General features: G+C 37.7%; 1 protein-coding gene across 1 annotated transcript; it reads right to left on the bottom strand.

Moving 5' to 3' along the window:
• Nucleotides 1-4,096: 4,096 nt before the first annotated feature.
• Nucleotides 4,097-19,424, bottom strand: LOC121516344 (endothelin receptor type B-like). Its single transcript, XM_041797584.1, has 8 exons — nt 19,249-19,424; nt 14,919-15,462; nt 13,694-13,806; nt 13,406-13,610; nt 7,444-7,593; nt 7,218-7,351; nt 7,013-7,121; nt 4,097-6,915 (listed from the first exon to the last, which is right to left on the bottom strand). The coding sequence occupies exons 2-8, from the start codon at nt 15,303-15,305 to the stop codon at nt 6,775-6,777; spliced, it is 1,239 nt and encodes a 412-aa protein (XP_041653518.1). The 5' UTR covers nt 15,306-15,462; nt 19,249-19,424; the 3' UTR covers nt 4,097-6,774.
• Nucleotides 19,425-23,861: the final 4,437 nt, after the last annotated feature.

The raw sequence follows: 23,861 nt of genomic DNA, 5'->3' as shown, positions 1-23,861 counted from the left end.
GGTGACAACATAAATATTGTTAATTGTATTAGAGCTTGGTGATTGACTTTTTAAAACCAATTTGATGTTAATAGATCAGTCCCTTGCAACAATCCTGTCTCTGAGCTCCGCAGGCAGATATTTCAGTTTTTTTTATTATTGTTAATAAGTTTGCAAATATTTCTAACATATGATTTCACTTTGTCATTAATAGGTACTGAGGGTAGATTTTTGAGGAATTGGGCAAAAAATAAAAATCACAAGATAGAAAAAGTGAAGGAGATTTGATTACTCTCCGAATGCACTGTAGAGAAAAACACTTCAGCACATGTTGTCTTTTCATTGTGTTTTCATTGCTGAAGCCACGTAGCACCTTTATGTTTTTGTTTAGAAATGTCTATAAGTTTGAGTAAATCACAAACTTTGCCCACACTTTGTGAATGTCCTGAACCAAACACTGACATTTGGTGGTATACCAGCTAATATATAAGAAATGTAAGGCTGTATTAGTTACAATTGTCTGGAAAAAGAATTGTCTTTGGTAAGTATTTCAACAAGACCAGGCTCACAAAGAATTTTTTGTTAATGTGTGCTGTGAAATTTTGCTGCCATGCTATGATGGTGATGACAGAGGGTGGAAAGTAACTATTTACATTTATCCATATTAATGTAATTGAGTAGCTCCTTTTGTTTTTATACTCTTTTGAGTACATTTTAAATCAGTAATTTTACTTTTACTTAAGTATATTTCAGGGGAAGTATTTTACTTCATTAAATTTAAAAAATATCAATTACTTCATAAAAAAGTCAAACGGGGTTCTAGCTCTCTGACGATGACATGTAACTAGCCAGTAGTTTGGCTTTTACTACACATGATGATGGTCAGAAGCACATGAAGAGAGAATGATTCCACATTTTACGAAAAAAAACAGCAGTTGCATTTTACTTTACTGTAAAGTTGTGACTTTACCTGAACAACCTAGTTGAACATTCATAATTTCATGTTGTCAGTGCCAGTAAAGAAAAATCATATTTTACCAAAGAACTCCTCAGTAGCTACTCAGTGTTCCGTACTTAGAGTAAACTCTAAATAATACTTTTTACCTCTACTAGAGTAGATTTATTGGCCAGTATTATTACTTCTGCTTCAGTAAATACCAACCAAAGTAACTGTACTTTTACTTAAGTTTCTTTACCTCTTCACAAAAAACATGCATGCAGCATCTTCAAAGGCTTTTTTTTTTCATGTGTCCCCCCTATTCAGGAATCATCCAGCCTGATGTGACCCATTATCACGATGAAAAAGATACAGAAAAAGACAGGAAATAATAGTAAACTGGAAAAGTGTTTGAGAGAGAGAATCTATAACGGCTTCTGTGAGCGTGCAATCACACATGTACTTGTGGTCAATGTGCAGTACTGCTCTCTTTGTAGAGACAGACTGATAATACTGTAACTTAAAAGATAAATTACTTTAAACCAACTCCCTGTGCGAATCATTGCTGTGGAAAGAGACATCATTTCCCCCAGTTGCAGCATTGTAAACTGGTAGGCTTTTTGGATGTTGCAATACAGCTTGTTGCAGGCAGTTGCAAGTTTCAACCTGCCTTGTCCTTAATCTTTGGTCTGAACTGGGCTTTACTTTAAAAAGAGTAAAAACTGAAAATTGAGCAAGCATAACTTTTTAAAATTGTATTCTATTATTTCAAGAAGACCTCTCAAACCTAAGTGTGAGTGCACCACTCAAAGAGAAAAATTAGAATGCCCTTTGCACAGCAGCATGCATCTAAAATATTATACTATCAAAACCAGGCACCATTTTCTCTGTGCCAAAGAGAATTTGGTGTTGAATTTGTTGTCTACTCAGTAACAAAAGGCATGAGCTTTAGAGACTGTGCACCGGATGATTGATCAGATGAGGAAACTTAAGTCCTGCTGTCATGAGATTAACCAAGAATAATTTGTAGTGTTATGCTACACATGATGAGTTTGTGTTCCAGTTTTTAAACTGCTGTAAAGTTGAATTTTTGAGTGATGAGGTCCTTGCTCATAATTTTTTAAGCCATATGAAACAGATAAATGTTCTTCCCCTTTATTATTCAGATAACTCCATATCTTTGCCTGTAAAGCTGTTATCCACTAATTGTTGCTTTATACATTAAAGTCTTTCAATTTTATGGGGGTTCTGTTTAAAGGGTCAGTGTGTAGTATTTGGCCTAGTAGCATATAGCATGACGAACTGGGTAAAAATGAAACTAATTTAGAAGCAGGCCTGTCTAACTTAGTGTTTAATCACCTAGTTATGTTAAACTATGTTCTTTTTATTCACTTAGAGTAGGCCTTGAATTCATAAATACAGACAATCCTCTCCATGGACGATCCTCTCCATGGACTCATGGACATCCATCTTGGATTTTGTATCTTGCATGTTCCCACAGTAGCCTACCACAGAAGAGAGCAAACAACAGATGCCCATTGTTTAAAAATCCACTGCTTGCCATATTTACCTACCAGAACTGAACTTCACAATCTAAAATCTGGCTGTCAGGTGTCACAAATGATCCCAGATGCATTACTCTTTACTGAGGTAGATTTGAATCATTCTTTTCCTTCTATTTTTCAGCCCATATGAACAAAGTGGTTGATCTTAAGCACCTTTCTTTTTTCCTGTCTTTTTTGTCCAAACTAATTGTGAAATTTTACTCAGGAAAACCTTTATAAATACTCTTTTGGTCAGTTAAATCTGACCCAGTGACACTACAGGCATTGAGGTTGCCACTGCTGAGCAATCTTCTGGCTGAACTTTTCATTTTGCTTTGTGGCTCACATAAAACCATCTGTTAAAATAGAGGCAGTTTCATAACAGGTTACAATTTCTTCACTGTAGGTTTAACACGGCATGTAGTCATCTTCATGGTTAACTACTTGGATTATTAACTGCAGTGAGTTCTGGGAAGTTTCCCAGATAGCAAGAAAAATCCACAGCAAAATCCTTTGTGCAATATTGCTAATGGCCTGTAACATCGACGCTGAACCTCAAAATTAAACCCCTGTGAGTGATTTCAAGGTTTTCTTTGTGAGACTGGTGGCTGTTTCTGTGACACAATTTCACCCAGTGAAAATAATGACTCCTTTCTATCACATGGATTTTTGTAAAAGATCTTCTCTGCTAGTTAATCAGCAGTTGTCTCCCTAAACTGGCTTCTTGGAACTGGCCACTGAAACTAATGTTGTTTATGAAATCATTTCAGACACTTTTAAAAAGGTTATATGAAACTTTTTGCCAATTCTCCCATGAAATAAGACACATTTCCAAAAAAGCACCTCTAAGACTCTTTAAAATTGCTTTGTAATTTTTTTTTTGTTAATGAACAAATTGGACAAGCTAACTATCAGTGTTTGAACTATTTAACCTGCAGGGGTTGAAGAGAATCACCTAGCATTTTTAAAGATTTTTTTACTAAATATGAAAAAATGAAAGCCATTTACATTCTGAAAAATATGATTTATTCAAAAGTAATTTAATCACGCCATAGACACTATGCAGCAAAGGAGTAAAACAGGGTAGAAAGTCACAGCTGATAATGAGGGATTTTATGATTATTTAGTTAGGTTACGTAATGTACATAAACTTAATTTACGAAAGTGATGTGTTTTAAGGGAAACAAGAGGGAAACATTTTATTGACATGTGGGAAATGCAAATGGAAATCTAACACTACTGCTAAGTACAGTGCCTATAGAAAGTATTCGCCCTCTTGGATGTTTTACCCATTAATTGACTTTATAAATCAATTATGCTCAGTATATTTTGGCTTTTTTGACCAAAAAACCCTCTTTGATGTCAAAGAGAAAACAGATTTCTACAAAGTAATGTCAAATAAACAAACATTTGTGATGTAAAATAAATGACTGCATAAATGTTCACGCCTTTAAATTGACTGACCTAATTCAACAGAGGTCCAGCCAATTAGTGATAGTAGTCCCACAATCAGTGAAATGGGGATCACATCAGGGCAGGGAATATGTCTCAAGTGATTGCAGTATAAAAACACCTGTGTCTCGAAGGTCCAGTCACTGGTTAATCAGTATTCCTGGCTACCATTACACCATGAAGACAAAAGAACACTCCAAGAAACTCAGAGAAAAGGTTACTGAAAGATAAAAGCCAGGGGATGGATTTAAAAAAAATCCAAGTCACTAAACATCCACAAGTTCAATTAAATCCATCATCAAGATATAAATACGGAGCCTGTGCAAATCTGTCTAGACATTGCCGTCCTTAAAAACTGAGCGACTGTGCAAGAAGGAGACCTGTGAGAGAGGCCACCAAGACCCCTATGACTACTCTGAAGGAAAAACTTCAGCAGCTAAGATGGGAACAACTCTGCACACAACTGTTAACCTGGTTCTTCATCAGTCAAAGCTTTATGGAAGAGTGGCAAAGAGAAAGTCACCGCTGAAAACCTTCAAACCTTGAATTCCAGTGATTACAGCAGTTGAAGACTACACCAGGTGCCCTTCCTGTCAGCGAGGAACAAGGAACTGAGGCTAAAATTCACACAGGCTCACCAAAAGTGGACCATAGAAGATTGGAAAAACACTGCCTGGTTTGAGGAGCTGCAGTTCTGAGGGGCATTCAAATGATAGTTAGAATTCAGCGCAAACATAAAATCTGCAAGACCACCAACAACCATGTCACATTAAAGGTCAGTTAAATCACATTTCATTCATTTCTCATATAACTCACTATAAAAGTCAAACATAAATCCAGTAGGGATCTTCATAATGATCTGAGATAACTACAGTGTGCAAAGACAACAGGATCTCATTGGGCGTATAAAGGCACAGCCCAGACCTCAGTAGGGGTCTGGGGGTTTCTCCCCCAGGTTTTTTTTTTTTCTTAATAAAAAACTCTATTTTGATACTATTTCATGCAATCTTGGCACTTCATTTACAATCAAAGTACTCACAGAAAATTTGAAAATTACATCTCTATTTAATATCCTCTTCTTTTTATTATAAGTAGTATTAGCTGTATTATTACAGTTTTTGTCTTTTATTTCTTTTATTCTTCATATTACACTGCTCTCTCTCTCCATTCCATCCCAGATCAGTTGAAAATAATATTAGTTCCCATTAGCTCTCAATGAGCTAATGAGCACTGAGTGAGTGAGGGTGCATGTGTAGAGAGAAGTACAGGGGTTGAAAATCTGTACTTTTATTTTGGGGCTTCATTTAAAAATGCCCCCTACAGCATGGGGCAGTTCTCACTCGAAATGGAACAAAAGATGTGGCAGAAAAAAGAAGTGCAGAAATATCCTTCAAATAAAAGCATATCATTAAACGTTGTGCCACTAATTTTTTTCTAGGCACACGTACACAACCCACTGAAAATGATTTTTTGACAAGTAGGCCTGAAGACTTTGATCAAGTCTACATGTCAAAATGCATCTAATGCTACCTTGTTCAAGTGAAATGGGCTGTTATATCTGATTTAATGAGCCATTGAACGAGTATACCTAATAAAGTGATCAGTGAGTGTGAACATATTTCATTTTCATTTCTCCTTCACAAATGCAGTTTAAATACATTATTAGTTAAAGATCCTTTATTATATTAAAAAGAAAGCAACAAATGTATCTAAATAATTTCTTCAGCTATTAGAAAAAGAAAATCTCCACTAAAATTATTCAGTGGTTAAAAATAACCAGCTGTACATGATTTCTTTTTTCCTTCCTTTCTTAAAGCTTTTAAATTGACCAGTTAAAAAAAAACAACGTTTTCCTCAAGCAGCTCTCAGAAGTAGTTTTCTGAGTTATTTCCTGCCACAGGAACATCTTTGTAACAGGACCACAGAGTGATGGAGGTGAAATGTTTGGAATCACAAATAGATGCATGATGTTGGAAGAGTAAACTGACTTTCAAGGTTTTATGATATTGAACACATACGTAGTTAAGCTGCAATGTCACAAACAGTTTTTTTTTTTTTTTTTACTTCGAGAGACTTTAACCAGAGAGCAAATCATTTATAACAGCATGAGCACTGCAACAATACAAGGTGTTATAGTGACCTTTTTATGTAGCATGATGAGAATCATCTGGTATCTCTTAGCTTTCTTGGACAACAGCTGCCCTCCATATGACCACTCCAAGCAGTGATGATTTCCAGATAACAGATGTTCAATGTTTGACTCTCTCCATGGCTGTTAGACACAGTGGGGCCCATTTTACTCTGGTATGATGTCACCAGGGTGCAAGTAGGAGCTCAGTGACATCATCCAGTAATTAATCAGCTAATGAACACAGGTTTCCCTGTGATGTATGGAAAAACTTCAAAAGGAAGCTGTAATTCATAAATGGAAAAACTAAGAGTAGATATGAAGTTAAGTCAACATGTGAGCAGTCCTGTACATACGTTTACATGTGGCTTTAATAAACATTCCTTTAAATGCATTTATCATGAGAGATCTTTAGTTTTCTTCATGAACATACTGCCAGAACACAACCACATTTCTGTAGCTTTGGTTTCACTGTATATTTTGCAGTTAGTATTACACCCTGAAAAGTAATAGTCCTGATATTTCAGTCATCAGTTCAGTCCAACCTCTTTTCTTTCTTTTTAGCAGTCCTACTGTCCATTCTCCAGGAGTAACTTCTACAGCATGTTGCTCCATTTCCCCCCACCATCAGGATCTGTCTGGCAGTGATAAAGCTGTTTCTCCATGTCAGAAACTGCTATGAGCAGTTTTGGTTTTTGTGGCAGGAGATGATTGTAATGTGTGTGTCTTTGAGTTTATGAAGAGCTTGTGTATTTCTGACTGGAGCGAGAGCTGGAGCGGTCTAGTCCGTTACCATTGCAAGAACCCTTCCAGCGTCCCCCTGAACCTGGTCCATCTAGGGGAGATGTTCTGTAGCACCAGCAGCACAAGCAAGACTGCATGAAAAAACACACACCCAAAAACAGTTATCAGCTCTTTGTTATTTTCTTTGAAGCAATGTTTTGTTTTTATGAACAGTTTGCGCCTTCTCACCTGGAAGCAGTTTTTAAACTTTTGGCTGACAAAATAGAGGGCAATTGGGTTAATGCAGGAGTTAAGGGAGGCCATGTTGATACCGATGTAATCCATCACCAACAGGAAGCTGGGAAGGAAAGAGCGAAGTTTACAGTGAGGACTACAGGAAGACATAGAACAATGGGTCCATATGTCAGTGCATATACTGTATTTGCATGCCTACCTGAGCAGTTCACAGCGGTTGGGGTCGTATTCATCGTAGATTGTTTTCTTCAGAATTCGGCTGAGATGAAGGGGCAGCCAGCAGAGAGCAAAAATCAACACTAGGCAGAACACTGTTTTTGCAACTTCCCTCCGCTGTGTACAAAGAAACAAAGATTAATGCCACCGGCTGCTGCTGCATTACAGTTACAGTTCTCAGAGAGCACTGCATTCATCCACATGTTTACCTGTTTCATGTGGTCATTGAGTGCGATGCGCATGCCTTTTTTGCGGCTGAGCATCTCACAGGACATGAGTGTATAGAAAATCCCTGTGCAGGCCAGCGGGAGACAGAAATAGAAACCAAACAGCCACCAGTCTTTCACATCCTGGTAGAACTGGAAAAATAAGACTTGGTCAAAAATGCAACAACTAGCAGTGTTCTAAGAGTTTCCTTCAAATGCATTTATAGATTTTATCCTGTTGGGCCATTCACTGTTTAAGTTGAACCTGAGGCTCTGAATTTTCTTTAGCTCTGTCAGTCATTATTGTCTTTCACAGTGTTTTATTTTCTTTTTTATTTATTCATTCTTACCAAAGCTATTGAACAAATGGGAACTGGTGTTAAAAAATTAGGCCAATGAGTAGGTGCAAAAAAACGCAGTTCCTCAAGTGTTCACTTGAGGCTGGCTGCAGAAGTACCGCTGAAAGTAAACTCAAGACCTAGCTTTTTAGTCTGACCTTTCAATTTTAGACCATTAGCTTAATTTGTTTGAGTGTTTTAGCATTTCTCTCTAGTTTTAATGTCAGGGTTGTCTTTTAGTATTTTATCCTTTTATCATAATTTACCAAGTTCTCTTTATGTGTTTTAGACTTATTTTATACAATTTTATTGAGCTATTTTTAGTGATTTTAAACTTATTTTAGTATCTTTTTGTTCTGTTTTAATGTCATTTTAGTTTATCATTTTCAAATGTAATTTAATGTTACTTTGTTTTACATTTCAACTTAACCTCCACTGTGTCCTCATTTTGAATTTTAAGATGGTCTTTCCTCAGTACACAAGTTCCTACTCTTACTGAATCCATCCTTCATGACATAAAACGGACTTGGTAAATGGATTTGAGCTTGTATAGTGCTTTTGTAGTCTTCTGACTACTCAAAGCAATTTATGATATACTTACTAATGTTTCATTTGGATTACGGGGTGGGGAAGAGGGGACAGGGATGGGGTGGGGAAAGGGCTGGTAGGGAGGGATGGGGTAGGGTGGAGTCATGTATTTTTTATTTTGTGTGTGAACCACTTTGTGCTAAATTGTCTTGTATGAAAACTGCTATACCAATAAAGATTGATTGATTGATTGAGTACCAGACATGCTTGGATGTCAGATCTGCATCTGCCAGTGATGTTACTCAATATAATTGGCTGTACTTTGGTATGATGAAGTGGCACACTTCTATAAAGGCACAGCCCAGACCTCAGAAACACCTTGACTGGACTCTAATTAAGGTGTAGAAACATCTCAACAACTATCAAGAGAAATGGGAGGAACCTGAGAAAATCTCTGGTCTGACTGCACATCATGTCCAACCTTGAAGCACATGGGCAACAATAGCAGAAGACCACTGTGGGTGCCACTCCTGTCAGCTAAGAAGAGAAATAGTCAGCAGCAGTTCTCGGGGTCAAAATTCCCTGGTGATGTGAGAGGTAGGAGGAGAATCACCAGACTGGTTTAAGCCGACAGAAAGGCAACAATAACTCAATCACCTGTTGCAACTTTGGAATGTAGAAGTGCATCTCTGAATGCAAAACATGTCGAACCTTGATGCAGATTTATTACAGCAGTTGGAGACCACACCAGGTGCCACTCCTGTCAGCTATGAACAAGAAAGTGAGGCAAAAATTCACACAGACTCACCAAAGGTGGACAACAGAAGATTATAAAACACTGTCTGGTTTGATGAGCCACAGTTTTGGCTGCGACATTCAAATGATAGTCAGAATTCAGTGCAAACAACATGAAAGCATGGATCCATCCTGCTCTGTGTCAATAGTTCAGGCTGTTGGTGGTGTAATGGTATGGGGAATATTTACTTGGCATACTTTGGGCCCCTAGGTACCAATTAAGCTTTTTTGGCCAGCTGCTTAAATATATTTGAGATTTAACTTTAATAAACTGTGCCCACTAACAGCTACCATTTAATATCAAACAACAAACAATTAACTTAGATTTACAAGCTTAGATAAGACGATAGTGCAGTGATTCCCTGACACAACAGTAAAACCACAGTCATAAACCACTTCTTTAAACTGTCAAATGTACAAACAATCACAGTGTGCCACATCATCATACCAGTCTACAGTCTGTACTTCTTAATTTTGCTTGGAAACGTAGGACCCAGAGCAAATCTGACACCTGAGCACATACAGTAGCTACACCAGAAGTCACATGTTAAAATGCCAATTTTAAAAGTGAAAATAAACATGTTTATAGCCTGGTTCAAAAGTAAATTATAAACAGAGTCATTTATATTCTTTGGTTTTGCATTGTGAAAGGGGTTATTTTTTTTATAACTCATCTGTTTTAGTTTTAAGAGGAATAGAAGTTTTGCAGAATTAGGGGTATTGCTGATAGGACTTTAAGCCAGCATGTTGTAATGTTTGTCAGGAGGCAGGTAACAAAAGTTATGATTAGACAACATTAATTTCCACTGATTAGCTTCAGAAGATGGATTTGGTAACTAAATGGGCAATGTTACTCAGATCCAGATCCAGGTAATCCATTACTTTTTTATTGACAGTGTTACCGGACTACAAGACCAAAAAACCCCTCTAACATTCAGAAATGCATTCATTAAATCAAACTGTGACAAAACATTTTTTTTTTTTTTTCACAAAAAAAAAAAAAAAAAAAAAAAAAAAAAAAAAAAAAATGGAAAGAAAATGGGAAACTTTGAAAAGATTCTTGGCTGGATGCCGAGAGAATTAAGCATAGATGCCTTACTCTTAATTTAAAGACAATGCATTCACTTTGTTTCACTCTTGCTGATGTTGGCACCAACACGTGTCTTTTTCATGTATGCAGAATAAAGTAAAACTTTTAATCTAGATTCATTACACAAAGTGAACTACAAGCCATTTACATCAAAATCAATTAAAAAAATCTAAATATAGAATACAGGAAAGTTTTACATCCAGAATTAAATTACACAACAGGAAACAGACTTTTCTGTGACTTTTAAATGTGCATAAAAGACAAAGCACATCTCTTTCTCATTTCCATCAAGATCTTCAATCCCCCAGACAGATCTGATTCAAATAAATTCAAAGTGTTCACATGTTGAAAATTTCCCATCCTACACCAGTTTTCCATGCTGCTGTTTGCCATGAACATAAGGAGCAGTCATGTTGCGATATAGAATCATTGATTACTTGCTGGCACAGCCAAGTATTAGGGATCCTGATTAAAGAAAAGTGAAATGTTGGCTGTGGTTCAGGCGCTAAGCTTAAAAGTGAAACATCCTGTTGATGTTTTTAGTCAAAAGTAACATCAGGTGCAAGCTGAACAACTTCCACAACTTCTTCCTATCTTGGCCTTGGTGTAGAGATCTGACTAGTAAGCAGGATATTTTCACCATATGAGAAAACTATAACATTACACGCAATCCTTATCAAACATGTTGAATTGATACATTCTTACAATCTATGCCAAACTGCATTTATACTCATCCTATTTCCCTGGAAGGAACATAAAAGCATGCAGCTGTTGATTTTTATTATGCCTTAAGTCATTTATAAGTTCACGTACTCACATATTTTCATGGCAATTATTCCTGTATTTTTATTCAAATATTTGAGATCAACAATCTGTTTATAATCATTCTGCAAGGCGAAGGAGGGGCGATATCAGTCACTCAGTTATGTGAGCTCAGACAGAATCTACTGAAGGACTAACAATCAAAGTTTTAGTTTACTGATGAATGAAAAGGATAATATTTCCTTTAGGTAAGGCTGCCAGAGGTGGAGAAAGTACCAGGCTACCACACTCAAGTAAAAGTACACGTACCGGGGTTAAAATGCACTTAAGTAGAAGTAAAAGTGCTGCTCTATAAATCTACTTAAGTAAAAGTAAACAATAGATCATTTAAAGTTTACTCAAAATACTGAGTAGCCACTTGTAACACCCAAGGAGCTTGTGCAATGAAATATGATCTTTCCTTTATGTGCAATAACTATTAAAAATATGAATCTCCTACCAGTATGCTTTTTTTAAAAAGTGTAACTTAACCTAAAGCCAAATGGAACAGCTACTTTGTTTAAACTGCTTGTCATTTCCTTGTTGGCAGAAACCTTGGACCTCCACGTTTTGGCTTTTAGTGATGTTGTTTTAACATTTCTCCCAAAATATTCTCAGGTAAAAGTGGTGATTTTAAAAATTACTCAAAAAAGTACAAGCACACAAAAGCTACTTAATTCCAGTAATTTGAGTAAATATAAATAGTTATTTTCCACCCCTGAACGCTACATATAACTTTATCCGTGCTAAATCATTGTAAGCATGATAGTTTGTTTGAATCTTGCTCTGGCAAATGCTATCATTAAAACAAACAAGAAGATAAAACTAAGAAGGTGAACTCAGTGTTACACAGCTAATTACAACATATCAGTGTTAAAAACTCAAGCATATTAGCACAGAAGCGTTCACATTTCTCTCTACACACTTGGTTTATTTGGATTCAGCTCATTTTGTTATTGCGGTAAGTGTTGTTTAGAATGCTGACTGTATTCTTAACTATGTCTGTTATTACTCATTACTGAAACTTTGTAAAGTCAACATTGATTCAGAGCAATCAGTCCAATAAAACAGTTGTTGTCAAGAGTACACAGACAGAGGAATGTTGGTAGCTGGAAGACCGATTTCTGAATGACCTGATGTGTAAGGCAAAAAACTGTGAGTTAGACCACATGAAACGCCGAGCTACAGTTAAAGCTATTGAAAACACTATTGCACCTCTAAAATTGTATGTTTTAATCTATACTGTCACTTCTTTGTAACTGTTCTTATGACATGTGCTGCTGACCTCCCGGCCAGGTCACCCTTGTGAAAGAGATCCTTAACTCAATGGGTTTTTTATCTGGTTAAATAAAGGTTAAATGAAAAAAGAAATTAAACAAAAGAAGGACCTTTAATTCTGCCAGTTTTTTTCTGGCAGAATTAGGTCAGTATCCATTATGCAAGTAATTGCAGGTCCTTTTTCTGGTTGGCCATGCAGAAAAGTTAGCAAGCAGCTAGCTGGTTGAAAGTCCAATGGTCAATATTTGCTAATTGCATTCATTGCTTTTAGGTAACAAGCCTAACCTCTGTGTCACCATGGAGTCACAGTTAAAGTTAAAAAAGATAAATTCTTGTTAAGCACCTTACTGTCAATAATGACAAAAAAGGGAACTCCATCTTGACCAGCTAAAGCAGGGGTTCTCAAACTTTTGGGAGCTAAGGACCCCTTACAGGGCAGAAAATTTTCCAAGGACCCCCACATATCCCTCACGCTGAATAAACATATGTTAACTGGCATTTGTATTCCTAGATGCTGTATTTTAAACTCTTCAACCTAAATACAATTTCTTGTCCAATTGAGTGTGGCTTTTTACTTTTTGGGATCCTTTAAGCAGCCGGATAAGAAGTCCTCTATGCTTTTTCTGAGGTTGTGGTCAGGTTCACCATCCATGTTTTCTAGCAGATGTATTCCTCACTCCTTTGTTGGAAAAAATAATTTGTTTCGTGCTTAAACTCTGCATACTTTGTGATCAGATGAAGCTTTAGCTTGGCTGGCTTCATGACTTCTCAATGAAGACACAACACATTTTGGTCTGCCATCATTGTTCTCAATAAAACCAAACTCCAGACAGCTGTCATCACATTTTTCTCAGTTTAGCTGGTTTGGGTCTAGTATCACTTGATGAAGTGGAAACGCTTAAATATTTATTCATAGTTGCTTGCTGGACCTGCACACGAACTGCGTCCAGAGCAAAGTGATTAATGTGTGACGAGTGACGGATTTTTATTTTTATTTTTTACCATATGTGACTTTACTAATGAAATAGTTTTATATTGGGATATTATTATTTTGCTTACTAACTTTTTTCCAGCCTATACACTGTAAATGCTTGTCTAGCACTGCCAAAGGGTCAGATTCTTTGTAAGCACCTACCTTCATAAAGCTGGTTGTCTGCTGTGGCGGAAGCATACACACACGCAGCTTATTGCCTCTGTATGGTATCTCCAGCATGTCGAACGCCAGCGCTTCAGGGACAGCTAACACCACAGCAACCAACCAGATTAGAGTCACCTCCACTGCTTTCCACAGAGGAATACCCATGCCCTTCACCCGACTCCATGACGTCACTGCATGATACCTTTACATAAACACAGAGATGCATTAGCATTAAAAGTATTTAGAAATTGTTTTGTTATGTTTTTACAGTAGATGTCAACTGACCGGTCAATGCTGAGAGCGCACAGGCTAAGGACAGTGATTCCCACTGAAGCTTTCTGGATGAACGGGAACAATTTGCAAATGTATACACCAAAGGGCCAGTCTTCAGCTATGAGCTGCAGGGGAAGAATTTAGAGTCAAAGAGAAAAGTCATTTGCAAAGAGAGAAACATAAGACATGTCATGTAAAACCACAATGACAGAGCTCATAAAGATTCATTCTTGTCTATTTTATTATCGCTGCAGCAACTAGAGCCAATGTCAACAAAACTTTGTCCTTCCGCACTACTACAACCCTTTTCCCTGGGGCTTTAAAATCAGGTCAACACCAGGACAGTGTCTTGAACAACAAAAACAGAAATGTTTTTCATTATTGCACTTTAATGTACAGTTTTACATCAACACTATGTTGAATGATTTTCAAATTGTCAAAACCAAACCTGTTATTGATTCAGCCCATACTGTTTCTCATTATATTTTATTGTTATCCCTTATATCACTTTATCTCATCGTGTTTTCAATTATAGTTTTTGGAATTGTATCAAACATCTGAAAAGTATGACTTTTAGACAAGGGAAATAAAATCAGAGTGACTAATGCTCAGATTGGCCATGATAAACTGCAGCACAACAGTGCAGCTTAACTGAATGATAATGTATGAAATCAGATCTGGAAAAAAGGGCAGTTTACATCTTGTTTTCCCCTTAGTTTTTGGATGCAAAGATGTGGTGACAGTTTGTGTTTCACATCTGGTAGAGATCGTATTTACATCCTGGCCTGCTAATGTTTTTATTACACAATTACAAGGCAAGTTTGGAAAACAGTGACATAGTTATTTACTCAAATTCCATGGCCACTCAAGTTCCCCATGACTTATGGCTCATGACTTCTTTCAGTTGTGTGTGTGTGTGTGTGTGTGAATGATCCCCTGTTGTACATGCAGGTGGAATAGCCAGAATGGTCTGGACTGAAAAAGGAAATTAAGAAAATCACAGAGATATACAAAATGAAGTGAGCACCAGACTAAGCAAGAAAGGAGCTGAAAACAGCTCTCTCATAGTTTGTGATAGGACAATGCAGACAAGTTCATTAAGATGAAAGTAGCTACTGGTTGATGTTATTATGAAATGTTATTCTCAGTATTAAAACATTGGGATTTTTTTTTACATCAGACATCATTAAAAGACCAGAAAGAGATACAGAGAGACTTAAAGGATGCATTTAGTCACCTTAAACACGTTGATGGGGATGGCAATGATAATATAGAGCAGGTCCCCCAAAGCCAGGCTGCCAATCAGGACATTCGGCCCATTCCTCATGCACTTGTTCTTATATATGATCCTGAGCAGCGAGGAGTTTCCAATGATCCCCACCACAAAGATGAGACAGGAGACGATGGTGTTCACATACTTGAAGGCATGCTTGATCTCAGTGGGCTTTATGCACATGGGAGGGAAAGACCCCCGTGGCCGGGCCGGCTGTAGGGGTGGAAGTGGGACAGAAGCGTTGTTCTTGTAGGGTTCTGAAACCTCAGGGCTACTCTGGGAGTCTCGTACGACCCGAGAGGCTTCGGTCTCAGCTAACATCAGTAGACACAGTAGAGCAATGGCCCTCATCTTTGCACTTGCAAAACAAGATGTCCTCTCTCTCAAAGGCAAGCAGGGGTCTGAAGTGCACACTCAAATGCACTCACACGCACATATTCACACACGTCTACACACAGGGCCTTGCCTCGGACCTGGCAGCGAAGGTTTAAGTCTGAGCTCGTTTGCCCTGCAGGGAGAGAAGACAAACCATCACATAACATACCAGCTGCACACAGACCAAAGACAGTATATCTCACAAATGTCAGATGAATTATTACCCAGCTTTTTACAGAAATTGACGGCCCACTGGGGATGAGTCTACCAGACTTGCTTTGTGTCCCACATGTATAAGGTTAAAGTTTTTACAAACCCTTAAAATCTTCTATCTTAAAATCTTCTTTATGGAATGGATGTTGTTCTTACAATTGTTTCAATTCAATTCTACTGACGTTGATGAAACCTTTGCTTCATTTCTAATACAAGTGATGATTGGCACATCCCTTCAAATTGAGTTGGAACTTCACTCAGTAAAAGTATTACTTTTCATCCAACATCAACAGCGCTAAACATCCTCAGTTGTAAATGGTGATCCCACTCTTTCTCAGGCAGTGAACCCATAATTTCAGGAGTAAAGAGCATTTAATAATTATTGACATTCAAGTTTCATAAGCAATTTGACAATGACTACCTGTGAAAAAGTAAAATCATTTTTCAAACCAGTCAAGTATCTTCATAAGAAGAAGAGGAGAGAAATGAAAAAGAAAAGAAAAGAGCAATGCACTATAAAAGAGATGAATGGTGACAACTGAGGTTAGATAAGGAAAAGCACTTGTATATGGCATGTGTGCGTGTGCCTAAGCCAGAAATACTTTATGACTCTCACAGGCTCTTCGGGCCTCTCAAGAGTCATGTGTACTCCGCAGAATGCCCTGGGGCATCTCCTCGTATAAATAGGCTTATTGATGAGAGTGGCAGTATCTGTAGGGATGTGCTAACTGGGCACACAATAACACACAGGCACACTACTCTATATTTCAAAGTGAACCTTCTTGACACCCTGAAAAGCTAAAGTCTACAATCAAATACTTGGTTTAATTTTACTGCTTTCTGATCAAATATACAATAAAAATTTTGCAGCAACAGCTTTCAAATGCACATGCACGTCTGAAATTAATAGCTACTTTTGGCTGAAAAAGACAGTGGCTTGTTTTCTTCACACACAAAAAGTAAAAAAATCACATGGGTAAACTCACAGTTGTGTCACAAGAATCCATTTTTTAAAGTTTTGGCTATGGTCCATGCATGCTCTGTCTTTCATATGAATCTTGTCTTTGTGTTGTGTAACATGCTGGGTAGCTCATTAGTCCATGTCAGAGCAGGACTGTGTGATGTGAGCAGAAAGATGGGTTTTAATTGGGCTAATACTGTTAAAGAAACCTTTAGCTCTGCTGGCTTCACATCTTACAAAGGATAATGTGGAAAGTTGGCTAAAGACAGAGCAACAATATGAGGCAAATTAGTATTGGTAAGAAAATGTGTGTCTGTGTCTGTCAGGCAGAAAGGGGAAAACAAGGGTATTAAATTTAAGACAAAACACCTAGTAAAACACTTCACAGAATGCAGGAACTGGATTTGAAAACATTTTTCTCCTGTTTGAGGAACAAAAGGAGAAAAAAGGAAACTAATAGAAAGGCAAAGTCAGAAGGGAGGAAGGAATGAGAGCTGAAGACCAGTGCCAGAGAGGATAAGAGTCATGAGATGACCTGAGGGCAGAAGAGAGGCTAAAAAAACAGCGATAACAGGAAGTCATGGGGAGTGTGGATAATAGCAAGACAAAAGGATTTAATTTAATCTAAAAATTTGGGAGAAAAAAAAAATCTAAAAATCCAATTATGACTCAGCTAACACAAAATAATGTGAATGAAGTTAAACAACTTTTAAACAATATGAAAAAGTCAGGGGCAACTACAGCTAAGTAGGTAGAGTCTCTCTGAACCAGAAGGTTGAGATCTCCAGCTCCTGCAGTCACATGTTTATGACACACCAAACTGGCATGTGAATGTGTGTGAATGTGTATGAAATGGGTTAGTTAATATAGTGGACACTTAAGAAGCTGCCTTCGCCATCAGTGTGTGAATCTGAATTGAATGGATGTGAATGTTAAGTGTAATCTGCAGTATAAAAAGGCACTTTGAGAAGTTAAATGAATAGAAAAGCTCTATAGAAGGTCAAATTCATTTCCCATATATATTTGTTTTAACCCTGATTTATAAAATAGAATGGCTCTTTGTGGAGTGTCTTGAAATAACTATACAAATAAAGACCAATTAATTGATTACTATCAATAGTTATAATGCTAAGTTGGCTTTAAAAATTTATATTAAATTGTAAAATTACAACATAAAAAACTTTGAAGATATCACATATACAGAACTTTTATTTGTTAGGCTGCAGTAGTCCTCAAATACCACACTAATAGAAAGTAAAAATCTATTGTTGAAATACTTTTCAAAGTTCTCTTCTTCACATTGTTCTTGAATAAAAGTGCAGACCTATAACCAGAAAAATCCACTTAAAGAATGGGTAAAGAAGTTTGTACTGTGTGGTTAGTGCCATGAATGAATGATCATTATATTGTCAAATTGTGTAAGAAGAGATTTACTTTTGCTTCTGCTTAAAGTGCAGCTTGTTTCAACTTTCAGATACTCTTATCTTGCTTAGTCCAGTTGTTTCCACCTGGGGGTCGGGTGCATCAAATGAGTCAGCAGATAAATGTGAGGGGCCATAAGATCATTAAAAGGAGCAGGAGAAAAGAAACATTAATTTTTGTACTTTTTCCTTCAGTTGATATGGTATAAGAGCAATTTAAAGCTCTGCTGGAGTATAAACTACTCCAGCAGAAAACTGCAGTGCATCTACTTATAAGGCTGCTTCATGTTAACAGTGAGGATACTACCACTATGGACAAAGACATTATTGCAAAAACATTGGTAAAATATACAAGCATCAGAGAGGTGTTGACTTAACTATATGGTCATTGTTGGCCATGCAGTTTTTGTGTTCCTGCTATTTTGTTTCCAGTGTGTCCAACTAGGAAAAACAGGAACACCTAATGATCATAACAGGAATGCTGCATGTGAGTAGAAATGCAAACATCAATGCACATTCCATACAATCTTGTTTTTATAGAGGGGGAAAATTACTTGAAATGAAAAATACAAGTTGAGTTTCAGCTCCACTGCATCTAAATACACACAAATGTGACAGTTAAAAGTTTATAGACTCCGTTTTATTCTTTTCCAAGTGTCAGAAAAGTTTCTCTGCCAGTTCCCTGGAGTTGAATGGTCTACTCTCAAGAAAGATCCAATAAATCCTGGACAGCAGGAGTGCAAAAGCTTGTGAACCGAGCCCAGCGTCATTCTCTTGATTTAACCATCTTAGGTCAGCAGTGAAGACCTCATCTATCATGTGCCAACTTTTCAAAAGGCCCTCAGAGTGCTGCAAGAGGCCATTTGCAGCACATATCTTCAGGTTATGAAATTGAACTGTGCAAATTCTGTGTCAGACTGGACGACTAGATTAGCAGTGTGAGACTGTGGTGCTGAAAACGCAGGCTTACTTTCTCCTACTTTGCATCCCCATCAGACCTTATTGTTGTGCTCCAAGTTATAACCTCCAAAAAGTTAAATATGCAAGAATATCATTAAAAAAAGTGTTAACAAAACAACTCAACATAATTAGCATGGACACTTCAAAAATCCAAGATAGAAAGATTTTTCTCCATTAGTTTTAGTACCATGTGCTTCTGCAGGTTGCACAGCAGGGTAACTAAAGTCATGTGGTTGTGTTTAGTTACTTTTTGTTTAAAAGTGCACCCAGTGAAATCACTCCCTCGACAGCGTGCTTGCACATAAACTTATGGCCTGATCTAAAAAAACAATCACTGACAATAAAGTTATACACTCAAACCTACCTGAACGTGGAGTCGAGGTTTGATCACTGGCAAAGACTTCGGATGAATAATCCGTTGGAATTCCACAGTTATTCCTCTAACATTTGAAAAACCACGATGTTTTTGGTAAGGTGAACAAGAGAGCTGACGGTGTGTACACTCTGTCCTGCTGTGCATTAGGGTCCTCAGCTCCTTCCTCTGGCTGCACTCTGACGCACAGAGGGGCGGCAGGGGCTTTTATAAGCACGAGCCGGGAAGCTGCAGAGGAAACCAATCAGAATTCAGGCACCAGCATCTTTCCCTCTCTTCGTCAAGACGAAACTGGCGCGCATGAGCTTTTTTATAGTTTTTTTTTTTTTTTTTTTTTTTTTTTTAATACTGAATGCCCCAGCTCTTTCCAACTCATCAAATGCTTCTTAATTTGATGAGTTTGAAATCTGATTACGCAAACACTGTGTAGGTATAAAAGAGGAGTTTTCTTCGGCTTGTGGTAAAACTTCAAAAACAAACCGTTGCCATGTGGATGATTCAGCTAGCCTCCAAGGTTCCCCTGCAGCACCCCAAACCCCAAGATACGCGCACCCCGGCACTGATAGTGTCAGATTTAATAAACTGCTTTTTAATCAAAGTGCCCCATGAAACTGAAGTCATAACACATGGGAAATTAAGCCTCACAGAGTGAACAATAATAGCCATTAGTTTCTGCGAGTGCTTGGGTGCGGGTGTTAGGGATCTTGGGTTTGGAGTAAGGTGCTGCAGAATTACCCTGGAGGCTAGCTGAACCATCCACATGACGGCAGTTTGTTATTAAAGTTTTACAACACGCCACAGACAAGTCCTCTTTTATCCCGGACTGTACCTACAAAGTGTTTGCGTCATCAGCCAGGAAAATTAGGAACCATTCAGACATGACAAAAGTGTGTGCCAAAGTTGTCCCAATAGCTTAAAGCTCCTGATCAAAAGCAAAAACGCCAGCAAATTTGTGGAGATATTTTGGAACAAATTGAAGGAAACGCATATTTTTTAGTAAATTGCTCAATTTTTAAGCTAATCATCTGTGCACCTCACTCAGTAGCACGCAGTAAACCAAAGACAAAACTCAATGGAAACTTAGAGAAGTTGAGACTGCTTTGAAAATCTTTAATCCGGTCCCTCTAAATGAGAGAGTACAGCCAGTATATGAAGATTTTAAACACAGAAATCTTGTTCTATTGTAGAGTATAGCCCCAGTAATTGGTTGGACCACCTTTTGCTCATTTACCCCATCAATGCAGCTCAGTATGGACACAATCATCCTTCAGCACTGCTAAAATGTGATGGATGCCCACGCTTCATTAGTAGCTGCTCTACTGCATTTTTGGCACTCCCCTTCCTCTAGACAATCCTCTATAGATCCTTTGAGGAATTCATATCAGGAGACTAGACTGGCCCACAGTGACACCTAGGTCAGCAAACCAGATACCAGTAGCTTTGGCTTCACTGTGGACAGGTGCCAAGTTCTGCTAGAAAAGGAAATCAACATCTCCATAAGGCCAAGATTACACAGCACCCCTGAAATACCAGATTTTTTTTTAATGGACTGTAGCTGTAATCATCAATACTGAAACAAATGAAGGCACACAGCAGTTCACTCTATGTGCATTAGTGCCTGAATATATGACAGTTTTATATATATATATATATATATATATATACACACACAATGCTTAACAAATTTATTAGATCACCTGTCATAAAAATGAGAAAACATTTTTTTTTTTTTTTTACTTTTACTTTAATGCGGACTCTTTCATTTTCAGTGAGCTCTCCATGTTTTACCATTTTGAACAGGAATGAGGAATTTCAAACTGAATTCACCCTTTTATACCCAAATCTGAGCCGGCTCACTGGGCTTCTCTGAGAAGTCAGAAATGAATCAAGCATAACATTCAACCACTAAAACTCATTTTTCTCTTCAGGAATGCAAGTAAATAACTATAATTTGACATATTAATCAAGAAATATTACTATTACTTTACTATTTTTTCAGTTTTTTTGTAAATCAGTAAATTTGAAAATTCATGTATAACAATGATGATGATATTTTAGCATTAAAAATATAATTTGGGTTAAAGAGCTTCTACATATTGGTGTATTAACCATTGTAGAAACATAAAAAATGATTTTGGTAATTATTAAGCAGCAGTGCTGAAAAATAAGCCCTAAGGCATTTACCATCTTCCATGTTGTACAAGTGCTTTTTGTAAGGTTCAAAAGAAGCATTTAAAAGCTACAACACACTCTTATTCACACAAAAACATTCTCTCAGCTTGCATGTCATTCTCTCAGACCGGTTTTCTCGCTATCACTTGGTTATTTGAAGCCAGAAAACCTTCAAGGATCAATGATTTTTTAAAATGATTTTATTAAAAGAAAAATAAACGAACTCTGAACGTATCGATTACCAGCATTTATAACAGTTTCAACCTTGGCTAAAGGTGGGCAGTTGCCTGAGCCTCTTGCTCCAAGGAGTCTCAAGATATAGTCTAGGTGCACATTATAATTGGTGCAACTGTGGCTTAAAGTGAAGATATTCTTTTACAACCCCAAAATGTTTCAGAGAATTTAGGCAACAAAGCTGACAGAGAGAGGCGAAGGGGGAAAGATCAACTCATTCCATGTCTTTGAACTTAGCCAGTCGCTGCAAAACAAGGCAAAGCTCCATCTGTAGATGTCCAGAGGACAAAATAAGTGGCAACCTCTGGAGTGTAAAAGTGAAGCCAGTGTAGAAGTGCAAAACGGCTCTGGTGTTTTGAGTGTTCACCTGAGGCTAGCTGTACAAGTAATAGAAGTCATATGCACCACACCAAATTGGCTGTTTTGAAAGCAGAACTAACCATGCTTGCAGCTTGATAAACAGTTTTGGTCGGAATGGTTCATGTCTTCATGGTACTGTACAGGGGTTTATTTGATTGGCACAATTGTCAACCATCTCGCAGTTGAAAGGTTGTGGGTTTGATTCCTAGTTCCTGCTATCACATTTGTTCAGTGTGTCTTTGGGCAAGACACTTGACCCCAGTTTGTTCTCACTACTTCAGCAGTGGCTTGGATATGCATGCATTAGAATGGGATTTGCTAATACTGATGGCGAATTTTCCATAGCAACCTCTGTCATCAGTGTGTGAAATTGAATGGGTGTGACCTGCAGTATAAAAATGTTTTGAGTAGTCAGATGACTAGAAAAGCACCATACAAGCTCAAGTCCATTTACCATTTGCAAAAAATGACTGATAAGGGGCCAAGATTTGATAAAAAATATCAAAACAGATTTTTCTTATCCCCAAAAGTCCCTGGGGAAGACCCCTGGCCCCAGCAGTTAGACCCAGGCCCTTCAAAAAGCCCCAAAATGTCTTCAAATTAGCTTGATCTCTTTAGAAATATTGAAGCAACTACTTTTTGGCTTTTCATGGAAAAATGGCATGTGATAAATAAAAAATGTATGATTTGTGGCAGATTAATAGATGTTTGTCCAAATAAAGAGAGCATATCTTTTTATTTAAGAGTTCCACTTGGCCCAGAGATGTGTTAAAATACTCTATTTAGTTGTGCTCTTCTAAGAGGTGATTAGTAAGTGCTTTTGGGTATTTGGGTATTTTTATTCCAGATTTAGGTCATAACTGTGCTTGTCTGGTTTTTCTAGCTGAAGAAAAAGCTAAATTTTTGTTTTTTATTTGCTATGATTGCTTTTAGCTGGATGGCCAAGGGCCATATACTGGTCTTTGCCTGGGATTCCCAAATTACTGAAGCCACTCTGCAGTTCATGTGACAAACTCATGAATGACACACCCATATGTTCCAACAAAGACACCAAACACACAAAAACCAGGACCGATCCTTTAAACCTCCCCACCACTTCAACTTCACAACATCAACCTACACACACGCACGTGCACACACCTCAAAACAAAGGCCCTTTCTGTGGCGTTTAATGACATCCATCCCCTGCTCTATTTTCGGAGGCGTCTATTCCTGGTGCATCATTATTGTCATTAGCACAGCCTCATATCATTAAATCATTAGCAGACATTATCACCATTATATACAGGGTTACACAAATCACGTCTCTACAACAGAACATTGCATTGCTCTGCACCTGTGTGTGCGTGGGTGTGTGTGGTTGGGAGGGTGTGTATTCGGAGGGAGGATGTGCTATTGTCCTGGTTGTTCTGTTGTCCAAGTGACCTTGGTGCAGGGACACAGTAGAATAATTTCTATAAACCTCATCCTGATCTGTAAACACTCTTCCTCCTCTTTCACAAGAAACAAACTCACTTTGAACTTCTCAGAGTGCACTCCAGTTCTTAATTAATTGTTAAAGTGAAGATGTTCTTTGATAACCCCAAAATGTTTCAGAGATTTCAGGCAACAAAGCTGATAGAGAGAGGCGAAGGGGGAAAGATCAACTCAGTCCATGTCTTTGAACTTAGCCAATCGCTGCAAAACAAGGCAAAGCTCCATCTGTAGATGTCCAGGAGGAGAAAATAAGTGGCAACCTCTGGAGTGTAAAAGTGAAGCCAATAAAGAAGTGCAAAACAGCTCTGGTGTTTTGAGTGTTCACCTGAGGCTGGCTGTACAAGTAATAGAAGTCACATGCA

The sequence above is a fragment of the Cheilinus undulatus genome, linkage group 10, assembly GCF_018320785.1.
Source record: "Cheilinus undulatus linkage group 10, ASM1832078v1, whole genome shotgun sequence".
NCBI lineage: Eukaryota > Metazoa > Chordata > Actinopteri > Labriformes > Labridae > Cheilinus > Cheilinus undulatus.
This window is presented reverse-complemented; position numbering and strand designations above follow the sequence as displayed.